Source organism: Psittacula echo (assembly GCF_963264785.1).
Source record: "Psittacula echo genome assembly, chromosome: 8".
NCBI lineage: Eukaryota > Metazoa > Chordata > Aves > Psittaciformes > Psittacidae > Psittacula > Psittacula echo.
The window spans coordinates 24,578,934-24,592,417 of NC_137744.1; the positions used below are offsets into that span (position 1 = coordinate 24,578,934).

A 13,484-nucleotide genomic window follows, 5' to 3' on the forward strand; every position below is an offset into this window, starting at 1 on the left:
AAACCAGAATTTAGATTACAGCAGGTCAGTTAAGTGTTCATGAGATTTTTAATGTTGTTTAACTAAAAGATTAAGGAGTTTGAACTAACTTTTCTTGATTGCCCCATCAAACTGTGGTTTAGGTACTGAGTCTTGCTGTGTCATATTTGCCACACATTTGTATGGTCTGTCTTTCTGGGGTGCTGTTCTTTCTGAAGCAGTAGTAAGAAAGCGGAATGTGGTGCAAATATTCAAGAGGTGAGGCTGTACACCTGCTACTAGTGGTGTTTTAATCTAGATATTATAAAAATAATTAAGATAATGATGAATTTGAAGCACTGCTCACTAGCCTTGACTGAAGATGTAGTATTTTTTTCCTCCTTCAATGTGGTATTAAGTGACCCCTTCTAAAACCTCATCTAATTCCAGCCTCTTCTTTAATAGGAAAAATTTATGTAATTCTAAATGCACTTCTTTCCCACTGGTAGGGATAATGCCTTTGCATGCTTCTAGTTAATTAAAGAATCTTCTTTTTGAGTATCATTTGAAATACTAAAAATACTGTTGTCTCTGTATGGAAAGGAAAGATTTATATATGGACTAATCACTTTCTGTCAAAAGGCGACATGATGATAGATGAATCTCAATGCACTAGCCTCACTGCTAGCAGACCTAAAAATATTATCAGGTTCTGTCATATAAGGGTTAGTAGGATGATCTTGGTTTTGAGATGATAGATCTCAGTCTTACTGCACATTTTGTTCCTGTGTTAGCACTCTATCCCAGCAGTGGAACTTCGCCAGCCATTCTTTCCCACCCATATGGGTCCTATGAAGCTCCGACAGTTTCATCGGCCTCCCCTGAAGAAATACTCTTTTGGTGCCTTATCCCAGCCAGGGCCTCATGCTGTGCAACCTCTACTGAAGCACATAAAAAAGAAAGCCAAGGTACAGTTATTTTTCTCTGTGTCTGAAGTCTGCTGTGGCTCTATTTGCACAGCAGATCTGTTTGATGTGCTGTTTTCTTAACATTGGTTTTTTTCACTAGCACAGATGAGAGAGCAAGAGCGTCAGGCTTCTGGTGGGGGTGAAATGTTCTTCATGCGCACACCACAGGACCTAACTGGCAAGGATGGAGATCTCATCCTTGCCGAATACAGTGAAGAAAATGCCCCTTTAATGATGCAGGTTGGCATGGCAACAAAGATTAAAAATTACTACAAAAGGGTGAGTATGCAGGTTTTACTGTTGGACAGTGATTTTCTTCTGCCTCTTGCTGAATGCTCACTGCACCTTCGTTGCACATTGCAGAAACCTGGCAAAGATCCTGGAGCTCCAGATTGCAAATATGGAGAGACTGTTTATTGTCACACTTCTCCATTCCTGGGTTCTCTGCATCCAGGCCAGTTACTGCAGGTAAGAAAAGCAAGCATAAGAAGACAGAAAAGATTAACATGGAGTAATAGGCAGAATGTTTTGTGCCCTGTTTATTGAATCACAAATAATGCTGAACTTCCAAAGAACCTCAGATTCAGTTTCCTTTCCAGTTTGTCTTTTTGTTTACTGATAATAATTCAGTTCTTGGTTTGTGATTTGGTTTGTTTTTTTTTTTTTTTTTTAATCTCTGTTGCATGTGGGGTTTTTTTAAACTGTTGTAGGAACGATAGGAATTGCAGGAAGTGAATCTTTGCTGCTTTGCTTTGGAATGGTATTATAAATACTGTTACGAGAGGACTGAGTGGAAGGTCAAAGCTGCTTGAATGTTGGGAAGGTATAGAAAACCTAGGTGTTGGAGGATATAAAAAACACGGATTTGTCGTGGTCTGGCTTGAATGAGCAAAATCTTACGTGTACTTTCTGAGAATTGCACTACTAGTTGTCTGCTGGATGCCAGTTACTAGTCAGGTTTATAGACTTCTGCTTTTATGAGCATTCCTCTGTTGCTGAAATACAGCTGAGATTAGGAGAGGAATTAAGAATATTGTAAAGATCACCTGCTTACAAAATTCATGATAAACGTAAAAATATCATGTAATGCTAGCTGCTCTTGCTGCAGTAAGAATTCTGTCCATGCAGGAAAAAAAGTAAGTTGAAGGTTGATATTAGAGATTCATCACAGAACTGGCAATACTAGTGGTTCAAGCCTGAGAAGACTTCATTTGGATAAAACAGGACTTCTGGAAAGCTTGAAGTGAGGCCAAGGGCCATCTCAGGAAAGCTTTGCAATGTAGATGAAGGTTGTGTGAGAGAGTAGAAGTGGGTAAGGCTAGTGGAAGCCCTACAGGTAGAGAAAACCCCTTATAAAAGGATGGTCTTTCCAGTTCCACTCAGTCTAGTGCCTCCTTGGTGCTAGTTCAAACTTTCTTACCTTTAAATGCTGAACTTTGCTGCTCTCTGCTTTTCTGGTTAGGTTCTCACAACCTCCATTCCTGAGCAAAGTCTTCAGTCCTAGCTTCTGTGCCTTCTCCCATTCCCAGCTGTGTGTGTGTCCCCTGGACTGGTTTCTGTGGTTATAGTGTTCTTCTGCATATCATAGAATCATTGTAGAATCATAGAATGATTTTGGTTGGAAGGTTGCTCCAAGCCCCTGTGTCCAACCTGGCCTTGAACACTGCCAGGGATGGGGCAGCCACAGCTTCTCTGGGCACCCTGGGCCAGCGCCTCAGCACCCTCACAGGGAAGAGCTTCTGCCTAAGAGCTCATCTCAGTCTCCCCTCTGGCAGGTTAAAGCCATTCCCCTTGTCCTGTCCCTACAGACCCTTGTCCAAAGCCCCTCTCCAGGTTTCCTGCAGCCCCTTTAGGCACTGGAGCTGCTCTAAGGTCTTCCCTTAAGGAGTCTTCTCCAGGCTGCACCAGCCCAGATCTGTCAGCCTGGCTCCACGGCAGAGCTGCTCCAGCCCTCGCAGCATCTCTGTGACCTCCTCTGGACTTGCTCCAGCAACTCAACATCCTTCTGGTGCTGTTGCCCCAGAGCTGAATCAGGACTGCAGGGGGGGTCTCCCCAGAGCACAGCAGAGGGGCAGGATCCCCTCCCTGAACTGCTGCTCACACTTTGGGAGTGCAGCCCAGCACAGGGAGGGTTCTGGTCTCAAGGACACACTCAAGTCAGGTCATGGGGAGCTTCTCCTTACCCAACACCTCTTCAGGCTGCTCCATCCAGTCTCCCCCAGCCTGTGTTTGTGCTGGGGGTTGGCCCAACCCAGGGGCAGGACCATGCACTTGGCCTTACTGAACATCATGAGGTTCTCACGGTTCCACCTCTACAGCCTGTCCTGGTCCTTCTGGATCCCATCCCTTCCCTCCAGCATGTCGACAGCACCACTCATCACTCGTCTCTACTTGGACATCGAGCTGTTGAGCACAACTCTATGAGTGCAACCATCCAGCCAATTCCTTATCCACTGAGTGGTCCATCCATCAAATCTATGTCTCTACAGTTTAGAGACAAGGATGTTGTGTGGGACAATGTCAAATGCCTTGCACAAGTCCAGGTAGATGATGTCAGTTGCTCTTCCCTTATACAAATTTGTCAGGCACAGTCTGCCCTTAGTGAAGCCATGTTAGCTGTCACCAATCACTTCCTTGTTGTCCATGTGCCTTAGTATGGTTTCTAGGAGGATCTGCTCCATGATCTTGCCGGTCACCAAGGTGAGACTGACTGGTCTGTAGTTCCCTGGGTCTTTCTTGTTTCCCTTTTAAATGTGGCAGTTGTATTTCCCCTTTTCCAGGAGTTTCACCAGACTGCCATGACTTCTTAAATATGATGGATAATGACTTGACATCTACATTCCCCAGTTCCCCTGGGATGCATGGATGCATCTTGTCAGGTCCCATGGTCTTGAGCACCTTCAGGTTCCTTAGATGATCTTGAACCTGATCTTCTACAGCAGGCAGTTCTTCGTTCTCCCAGTCCCAGCCCTTGCCTTCTGTGATTTGGGCAGTGTGGCTGGAGCTCTTTGTGTGTTCTTTCTGTCCCTTTTAAAGTGCTTCCTTAAAGGTTAGTCAAAAGAGTCCTTCAAACTCTTTCTGCATTTGTTCTAGGTTTTGTTATGCTTTTGTGCTTCCTTGGTTATTCTCTGCATAATGAAGGAATGTTATGACTGTGCACCTATGTACGTTGTGGTACGAATGAGGCTGTACCATTGAAATGACTGTTGTTTATTGTGAAGATCTTTTTTGTTGAGTTACAGGAAATTTTATCGATACCTGACTTTCAAACTTTGATTTGTTTCTCTGATTAGGCATTTGAAAACAACCTTTTCCGGGCGCCTATCTATCTACATAAGATGCCTGAAACCGATTTCCTGATTATCCGGACGCGACAAGGCTATTATGTTCGAGAATTAGTGGATATTTTTGTAGTTGGTCAGGAGTGCCCACTTTATGAAGTACCTGGTCCCAACTCTAAACGAGCTAACACCCACATCAGAGATTTTCTGCAGGTATGTGAAAAGAGGCAGTCTGAAGATCTGAGGGGTCTTTGGAGAAAGCCCATGACATAGGCATGGGTTTCATGTCGACAGCTTTGCCCTGAGATGTTCATTGCCCTTTCTTTTTGTTGCTGTGAGGTGAGAGCACGATAAGAATTGGAGGTTAACCATACAGATCATTTTGATTGTCATATAAGCAATGATATATAGCATGCTTCCTCTGTTTATTTGCATCCTATCTGATAAGTATATGGTAGAGGCTAAAATAAAATGTTATACAATTATATAAGGTCTAGGAAACTGAAGAAATTAGAATGAACTTTGAAGTGATTATGCCAGATAAAATGACAGTTCCTTGAGTGTTACTGAGAGGCAATAAGGGATTTTTTGCAGGTTCTTTTCTCTTTTTCGACATAATTAGAGTTGCTTCACAGGTTTTTGTTGATTTCGTAGATCCTGAGATAGCTAAGCTTTGGGACTGTCAGTGACCATTCAAATAAATATCTACAAATTTAGATTTTTGAAAACACTTCAAGTAACTTATTGTCAGCTTAATTCAGAATTATAACTCAAGAGGTACTTGCAGAGTGATAAAATCCCTGCTGTACTCAGAGTTCAAGTTTCTGTACCAAAGCATGAATATTTCTAATTTACCACAGAATTTCAAAACAACTTTTTTTTCCTCATCTGATTCTCACAAATAGCTGAACCTGAAGCAGATAATGTGGCTTGGAAAACTTTACTAAGTAAATTCTCAAGAAAAAAGGGGTCTTAAGTAGGAAGTCTGAAGTAGTCATTATAAACAGCATTGTCTGTGCTGTCTGCCAGTTTGTTGCATTCTTTCTTCAGACATCACAGATGAGTCTTGTTTTGCAGGTGTTTATTTATCGCCTCTTCTGGAAAAGCAGAGACCGTCCTCGGAGAATTCGCATGGAAGATATCAAGAAGGCCTTTCCCTCCCACTCGGAGAGCAGCATCCGGAAGCGGCTAAAGCTTTGTGCTGATTTCAAACGCACAGGTAAAGATCTCATGTGGTGGCCAGCCATTCTTTGCTGCTTTTGGAGTTTCTTGTCCCTGCTCGTTCGTTATAGGGGGTTTGGACTAGATGACTTCTGAAGTCTCTTCCAACCCAAATCATTCTGTGATTCTGTGAAAACCTCCTCCTGATAAACAATTTCTGAAAACATCTATTTGAAGAATTTAAGTAATCTGATAGGGGTTTTTTTTGTTGTTGTTGTTCCCATTTTTATAAATGTGTACTTCTTTTTGGCACAGCTGTGCTTGGTGGTGAAACATGACTACAGTCTAGACTTTTTTTTTCCCATTTGGGCAATGATTTACTCCTGAAGTAACAATGGACGACACCACCACATACACATTTTCTTCCCTCTGTACATGGCTATGTTGTGTTTGCAGGCAAAAAATGCCACTAGAAGCTTTTCCCTTCTTCTTGGGTCTAACAGTGCTCTGAGAGCCTGAGTTCTGACTTCTCTTCTAATACCTAAAGGGGCCCTACAAGAAATCTGGGGAGGGACTTTTTGCAAGGGACAGGAAAAGGGGGAATGGCCTTAAACTGCCAGAAGGGAGATTGAGATGAGCTCTTAGGCAGAAGTTCTTCCCTGTGAGGGTGCTGAGGCACTGGCCCAGGGTGCCCAGAGAAGCTGTGGCTGCCCCATCCCTGGCAGTGTTCAAGGCCAGGTTGGACACAGGGGCTTGGAGCAAGCTGCTCCAGTGGAAGATGTCCCTGCCCGTGGCAGGGAGTTGGAACTGGATGAGGTTTCAGGTCCCTCCCAGCTCAAGCCATTCTGTGATTATATGAGCTTTTTGTATATACATAATGATAAACAGGTGGTAATACAAAGGTTGTTCATGGGGAAAAGTAGTTTGAGAAAGTGAAAGGTAGATTAAATGCTTTTGGAATGCAGTTTCTACACTGAATATGCATGAATATACGACAGTTTGTTGATAAAATAGGGACAGAGTTAGGAGTATTGGTTGTACAAATGCAGAACAAAAACACCTCTTGCTTTCAGTGGTCTGAGTGTCATGGATTTGTCACACTTGCTCCTCTTGCCAGCATTGTAGCAGGATACAAATCTTGAAATACGGTTAGAATTATGATGGCATCCAACATTTGTGGGAAACTACTCGGTGTTTGATCTGTGCCTTTTTCAGGGATGGACTCAAATTGGTGGGTTTTAAAGCCAGATTTCAGATTGCCAACAGAAGAAGAGATCAGAGCAATGGTATCCCCAGAACAGTGCTGTGCTTATTACAGCATGATTGCAGCTGAGCAGCGACTGAAGGTAAATGCTCCTTATAGGCTGTAAGAGAAGTTACTGCCAAGTAGTTCTGGAAGGCTGAGGCTAGGTAACACCTTCTGCCTAAAACTAATTTTGCTATAAAGTAGGCATATTAGGCCCCTGAGTACTGCACAGCTTGCTAGGTTTTCTGCTGTGTAAAAAGGAAGTTAAGATCTTAAAGAGAGAGACATTCTTACCACCTGTTATTTAGATACTGAATTAGCTATGCTAAAAGGTAGCAAAAGAAAGATATGAGAAAGGGCCTATGGTACTACATGGAGCTCTACAACAGAAAGTAACCAGTATGGGGCTGTGAAAGACAATTTTTTTTTTTTTTGATGGTGGGTGCAGTATTTAGTTATGTAGCTTGTCAAAATACTGGGCAGTTTGCACAGCATCATCTGTGATACTGTGGGTTGCAGTGAATCCTGTGAACAACTGTCGATGTTGTGTTTGTTCAGCATGACAATCCTCCACAGGAGATTCATAATATACCTCAGTTCTCTCTCCAGTAACCTTTCTAAGACTTTTGGTTCGCATTTTTCCCTAATATTTCTCTTCAGGATGCAGGTTATGGGGAGAAATCCTTCTTTGCACCAGAAGAGGAGAATGAAGAAGATTTCCAAATGAAGATTGATGATGAGGTACTGTCAGGGTGATGCATGAGCATGCATGCCAATGTATAAATCTACATGGCAGGAAAGAAATGAGGCCTTTAAAGGACATACTTTAAGTCGGACTCAGTAGATCAAATGTTCTTCTGACTTTTTTGAGAAATTTGCTGCCAAGCTTATACCTGTGTTTGGGAATCTTTCTTGCCAGGTCCTTTCAGGACTAGGCTTTTTGCCTTAAATGCCTTTTGTGAGGTATCTAGCATTTGGTTGTTCATAGAGGTTTTATCAAGGCAGCCAAAGGATCAGGAAGTGGAATTCACCCTCATTATGTCAGTTGAACAGTTCTCAGTATGATTGGAAGAATCCAAAATAAAAAGCTTGGAATTCATGTATGGTAGTAGAATTGTGAGGACATGTTTCTTGCTGGCAGGTGCGCACAGCTCCATGGAACACCACACGAGCTTTCATTGCTGCTATGAAGGGCAAGTGCCTACTTGAAGTGACTGGTGTAGCAGATCCTACTGGTTGTGGTGAAGGATTTTCTTATGTGAAGATTCCAAACAAGCCAACTCAGCAGAAGGTATAGCCCCAAGGTTGGGTTGGACATGAGGCAATAACTGGAAAGTCATGTGGGAGAAATGGAGTAAATATGGGGCACCAGGAACAGAAAATATCAGATGAGCCTAGAAAAGACTTAATTGATGACATTAATAATAATTATCTTTCTCTGAGCAGGATGATAAAGAACCTCAGCCAGTGAAAAAGACAGTGACTGGGACAGATGCTGATCTGCGCCGACTTTCTCTCAAAAACGCCAAACAGCTTTTGCGTAAATTTGGAGTGCCTGAAGAGGAGGTAAGCATGGACCTGGAGCAGGTTACAGAGTTCTCTTCACTAACAGATTCAGCAGCTGATAGTGGAAAGAATGTGTCCATTTCTGCTCTGACCTTGGGTGGAAATGGGTTGAAATCCACAGTCAGCTCTCTCATTTGTCTCTAAAGTCATTTCTAGTGTGTCTTCCTCTTTGCAGATAAAGAAGCTGTCCCGGTGGGAAGTGATTGATGTGGTACGTACAATGTCTACAGAGCAGGCTCGTTCAGGGGAAGGTCCTATGAGCAAATTTGCACGGGGTTCTCGGTTTTCTGTAGCAGAACATCAGGAGAGGTACAAAGAAGAGTGTCAGCGCATCTTTGATTTACAAAATAAGTAAGTTCTTATCTGATGTTTACAGCCTTGAGCCCCACCCTGTCCCCATCTTGAAAGTCCAGCACTGTGTATGCCTGGGGCTTACTGATATGTAGTGGTATAGATATTCGTTTGGCTGGTTGGGCCCACAAAATATAGCACTGAGAAAGAGGACTTTGGCTGTTAATAGCAACTTATGGGTTAGCCCTCTTATTTTCTTCCTCTCTGTGTGCCCACCCACCTGCCCTTCTGCCTGTCCTGTCTGTCCTTTCTGCCTTTTTTTTGTTCATTTGTTTTCTTAACAGCAGTTTACCATCTCTCTCTTGGATAGCAACTACCAATTTTATGTCCTGTTATTTAGAACTGCCAGAAGAATTAATGCGTTATTTGTTAGGCCAAAACCTGATAGTGGGGAGGGAGTATAGTACTGTTGATGATGAAGAGAACAACTTGTTGGAGAAGATTGGCTGGGAACAATTGATCTTTTGGACATGGGGATTACAAGAGGACTGAGAAGGGAATATATTATGCCTATTCTTGTAGTGACTTGCAACATTAATTTTCAAACCTTTGTGTCATATTTACCATTGATTTTCTGGGAAGGTAACAGGCTGATTATTCTGGGGGTTGGCGGAGAGATGTGGAGGGGCAACAGTAACTGACTTTCAAAGTGCCTCCTGTTTCAGGGTTTTGGAATCCACTGAGATCCTGTCAACAGACACAGACAGCAGCTCAGCTGAAGACAGTGACTTTGAAGAAATGGGAAAGAACATTGAGAATATGTTACAGAACAAGAAAACTAGTTCTCAGCTCTCTCGGGAAAGAGAAGAGCAGGAACGAAAGGAATTGCAAAGAATGCTTCTGGGAGAAGACAGTGGTAATGACAAAGAGAGGGGCAGAAAGGACAGGAGAGACAAAAAGGGGCTGTGTAAGTAACTTCAGCCACCAGAATGTGCCTGGGAAGGTATGCAGAACTTTGTGTCAGGTTGCAAAGTGTGCTGATCTGGCCTCTCAGAGGAGAATGTAGATTTCTTACAGGGAGAATGTATGGACATGCTTATCTGGTGCTTCTTCTCCTGAGAAGTCACTGGCTGAAAATCCATTTAAAGTGTTTTCTTTGCCCCATAGCTTTGCTTATTTTGAGCTATTAACTTAATCTGGAATTTCTTTAGATATTCACCACTGCTTACTGCTTGAGTTTCCTTTTTTTTTGAGGGGGGGGGCAGGTAGTGGAAGGGTGGAGTGGTATGTTTGAAGAGTGATATTCTCCAGACGTATTCAGAAACAGTTCCTGCAGTCAGCTCATGGTATTCCAATTGGATCTTGTTTGTAAACACAGCTATGTGTGTGAAACAGGTAGGCACAATATGTAGGTTTATAGTGTCTGTTACACTCTGTTCTGTAGTGATGTGTTTGGGAGGCAACTGGGCAGCTGGAGATGTCTCTCTTTTAACTGCATTCAAGAGAACTTGACATGTACCTAAACTAGCAGGTAGAAATATCTGACCTTTGAATGAACTTCTGTCTGTATGATGGAGCTCATGACCACTCTTTCTTGCTGCATGTGTATAAGCAAAGTTGAACTCTGCTGTGTCTGGATCAGCATTATTGTTGCTGTTGTAAACCCAGATCAGGAATAAATCACTAATTAAATAATTACTGTAATAATTTAGTAAGGGATTTGCGGAAGACTTGCTGATGATTATTGCCTTATGAAATTATATCTGTTATTTTGAACAAAATCTCTGTGGTCACGTGAGACAAAGCTAGCTCACTGGTTGTAACGCATGATGGAGAACTGGGTAATTGTTGACCTTCAGTTTCTGCCAGATCTCCACACCCATGATGAAAACCAACGTGACTATAAGCAATCTACAGGGCCTTAATTGCAGTTGCCTTATGGGTTGTGCTTAGGCACCTGCAGGTCCTTGTTGACAAGCTGTTCCTTCTGTATTTATAATCTGTGTGGATAATTCAGCAGTTAACTTTGTTTCAGATTAATATTTGTCATGATAAGAGAACATGAACAAGCAAGGGGGAAAGACTTCAATTGCTTAGGTTTTCCTGAAGCGTGTCTTGGAAGCTTTTAAGCCAAAACTATCTGCTGATTTAAACAACGATGCTTCTACAGTGTGAAAGAAATTAAAAGTAAATTAAACACTTTCTTGTAGCATCAGCTTCAGGAGCCTCAGCAAACTCTCACAAAGATGATGACACTGCCTCTGTAACCAGCCTTAATTCCTCTGCCACTGGCCGTCGCCTCAAAATCTATCGCACGTTTAGAGATGAGGATGGGAAAGAATATGTGAGGTGTGAGACAGTTCGGAAGCCTGCAGTTATTGATGCCTACTGCCGAATACGGACTACGAAGGATGAAGAGTTTATGTAAGACCTATATATAATTTTTTTTTTTTTTTTTCAGATTTTGCCTGTAGACTACTTCATTTTATTGGCAGTATGAAGAAATGTAGACTTTAGTGTAAAAGCCTGGCACTTATGTAATTATGTAGAGAAATAAATTTAATGGCTGTCCATTTGGAGGGCAGTATGAATTTTGTGCAGTGATTAATGTGACGGAAGAGTACCTGGTAAATCACCAACTTGAACGAAAAACCTTGTGTGTTGTATTTTGGTGTCCGCCCCAGACGGAAGTTTGCTCTGTTTGATGAACAGCACCGTGAGGAAATGCGTAAGGAGCGGCGCAGGATCCAGGAACAGTTACGGCGGTTAAAACGGAACCAAGAAAAAGAGAAACTTAAGGGCCCTCCAGAAAAGAAACCCAAGAAAATGAAAGAGCGTCCAGACTTGAAAGTAAGCACATCCATTCATAAAGCATACTAACAGGTCTTGGGGATTGGAGAAGTTTTCTGTTCTAGTGATGTACTAGAGGTCTGACTAGAGGATTTTAATGATACTTTGCCTCTAAACTAAGAGCTTAATTCTGGTCTGTCATCTTTCTTATGCTTCTGCAGCTAAAATGTGGAGCATGTGGTGCAATTGGCCATATGAGGACTAATAAGTTCTGCCCTCTGTACTACCAAACAAATGCCCCGCCTTCTAATCCTGTTGCAATGACAGAGGAGCAGGAGGAAGAGCTGGAAAAAACAGTAATTCACAATGATAATGAAGAACTCATCAAAGTTGAAGGAACAAAAATTGTCTTGGGAAAACAACTGATTGAGAGGTAAGGGAAGAAACAGAGATACGGTTAGATAGTAAGAAAAAACAATTTACAGCTTAGTGCAGAATACACGTTAGTGTATTAATCACAAGAAAAAGTGGCAGGGCTTTCATAGACTATTGCTATAGTATTTTGATTGTGTGTTTGGTATAATGGCTGATGGGGACAAATGGTCTCAATTGACAGAAGGACTGGAGAAAGCAGTCTGTGGTTTTTTTTTTTTCGCCTAGTGCGGATGAGGTTCGCAGGAAATCACTGGTCCTGAAGTTTCCCAAACAGCAGCTTCCTCCAAAGAAGAAGCGGCGAGTAGGGACAACTGTTCACTGTGATTACTTGAATGTGAGTGAAGGTGTTACTGAGCTGATGGCAGCATCTCTATTTCTGTTTGTACCTGCTGGCCAGTTTCTTTACTACTCCTATGCGTCCTCTACATGGACCAATAAATTAATAAATTGCCTAGCACTTGTGTGGGTAAATATTTTGCATCTTGAAACTGCCTTAACTTTTCTGTCTCTGATTTCTTCAGCGTCCTCATAAGTCTATCCACCGACGGCGAACAGATCCCATGGTGACACTGTCGTCCATATTGGAGGGCATCATTAATGACATAAGGGATCTTCCTAATGTAAGTTTAAGTTATGAGACCAAAAAACTGTGTCTTAAGCAATAGGGTTGAAGTAGGTTATGTGTTGTAGACAGCAAAATTAGGGTAGGCTTTTCTCAGGTGAGTGTAGGCTACTCCTTTTTCCCCCTGCTCTGCACACAGTGTGCATTATTTCTAAAGTTATTTCAGCTCAGAATCTTTTTGAGATGAAAATGTCCACATCAGAAAATACTGTTGAATATTTCTATATTGAGATATACTCAAAGCCTGGGATGTGGGGTGTTTTTTGGTTTTGTGGTTTGTTTTTTTTTTTTTTTCTGTAAAAGCAGAAAAGGATAAATAATGCTTGATGTAGCAACATGAAATACTTTGATATATGTGGCACTATGCTTCTTTACTTAACTGTTTCTGACCAGATTTTATCAGAAACATGAGAAATAAAAAGATTAAATTGAAGATTTGAGATTTTCAGGTTCAGTTTCTTGACTTCTGTGCTGCATAACCAAAAATAACATTTGAAAATGTTTGTGAGATTCTTCTTCTTATAATGGTATTAAAGAATATATTGTAGAAGAAAGTGATAGCTGCCATGGGGCTGAGCTTATCATATATTCCCTGGTGCATTTAAGGAGCTGATCATGTAAAGGGGATCACATATATGTTAGTACCTCTTGAACTAAGGATAGTTAAATTTAGATTAGCTGTGCTAGTATTGTGTAATGAGCATTCATTCTTTTCTTTTCATCCTCAGACATACCCCTTTCATACTCCTGTAAATCCAAAAGTTGTTAAAGATTATTATAAGATCATTACTCGGCCCATGGATTTACAGACCCTGCGTGAAAACGTTCGTAAGCGCCAGTACCCATCCCGAGAAGAGTTCCGAGAACATCTGGAACTGATTGTTAAGAACAGTGCAACATACAATGGTAGGCTATTAACAACATAGGGAAACTTTTCATTAACGTTAATGAGTAATTCATAAATAAGGAAGAAGTGGACTCTAGCATTTAACAATAACTAAACAATAACTGTGAATGCTGGAGAGGAACTTTTTACAAGAGCATTTAGTGATGGTACAAGGGGGAATGGTTTTGAACTGACAGAGGGAAGATGTAGAAGTTAGGCAGAAGCTCTTCCCTGTGAGGGTGCTGAGGCGCTGGCACAGGGTGCCCAGAGAAGCTGTGGC

At 41.9% G+C, this 13,484-nt stretch overlaps 1 protein-coding gene across 10 annotated transcripts in view; it reads left to right on the plus strand.

Moving 5' to 3' along the window:
- Nucleotides 1-13,484, plus strand: part of TAF1 (TATA-box binding protein associated factor 1) — a 40,616-nt gene that overhangs the window by 10,350 nt on the left and 16,782 nt on the right. For all 10 annotated transcript variants that reach the window (XR_013957496.1, XM_080624440.1, XM_080624438.1 and 7 more), the window contains 17 exons: nucleotides 753-926; nucleotides 1,032-1,205; nucleotides 1,290-1,394; nucleotides 4,220-4,420; nucleotides 5,285-5,426; nucleotides 6,584-6,714; nucleotides 7,275-7,355; nucleotides 7,756-7,905; nucleotides 8,061-8,180; nucleotides 8,356-8,531; nucleotides 9,197-9,438; nucleotides 10,682-10,895; nucleotides 11,156-11,321; nucleotides 11,483-11,694; nucleotides 11,922-12,030; nucleotides 12,218-12,316; nucleotides 13,047-13,224. Coding sequence is in view for 9 of the 10 variants with exons in the window: in XM_080624440.1 (XP_080480566.1) it covers nucleotides 753-926; nucleotides 1,032-1,205; nucleotides 1,290-1,394; nucleotides 4,220-4,420; nucleotides 5,285-5,426; nucleotides 6,584-6,714; nucleotides 7,275-7,355; nucleotides 7,756-7,905; nucleotides 8,061-8,180; nucleotides 8,356-8,531; nucleotides 9,197-9,438; nucleotides 10,682-10,895; nucleotides 11,156-11,321; nucleotides 11,483-11,694; nucleotides 11,922-12,030; nucleotides 12,218-12,316; nucleotides 13,047-13,224 (2,674 nt within the window). In the remaining variant the exon portion in view is untranslated. The remainder of the gene's footprint in view (nucleotides 1-752; nucleotides 927-1,031; nucleotides 1,206-1,289; nucleotides 1,395-4,219; nucleotides 4,421-5,284; nucleotides 5,427-6,583; nucleotides 6,715-7,274; nucleotides 7,356-7,755; nucleotides 7,906-8,060; nucleotides 8,181-8,355; nucleotides 8,532-9,196; nucleotides 9,439-10,681; nucleotides 10,896-11,155; nucleotides 11,322-11,482; nucleotides 11,695-11,921; nucleotides 12,031-12,217; nucleotides 12,317-13,046; nucleotides 13,225-13,484) is intronic.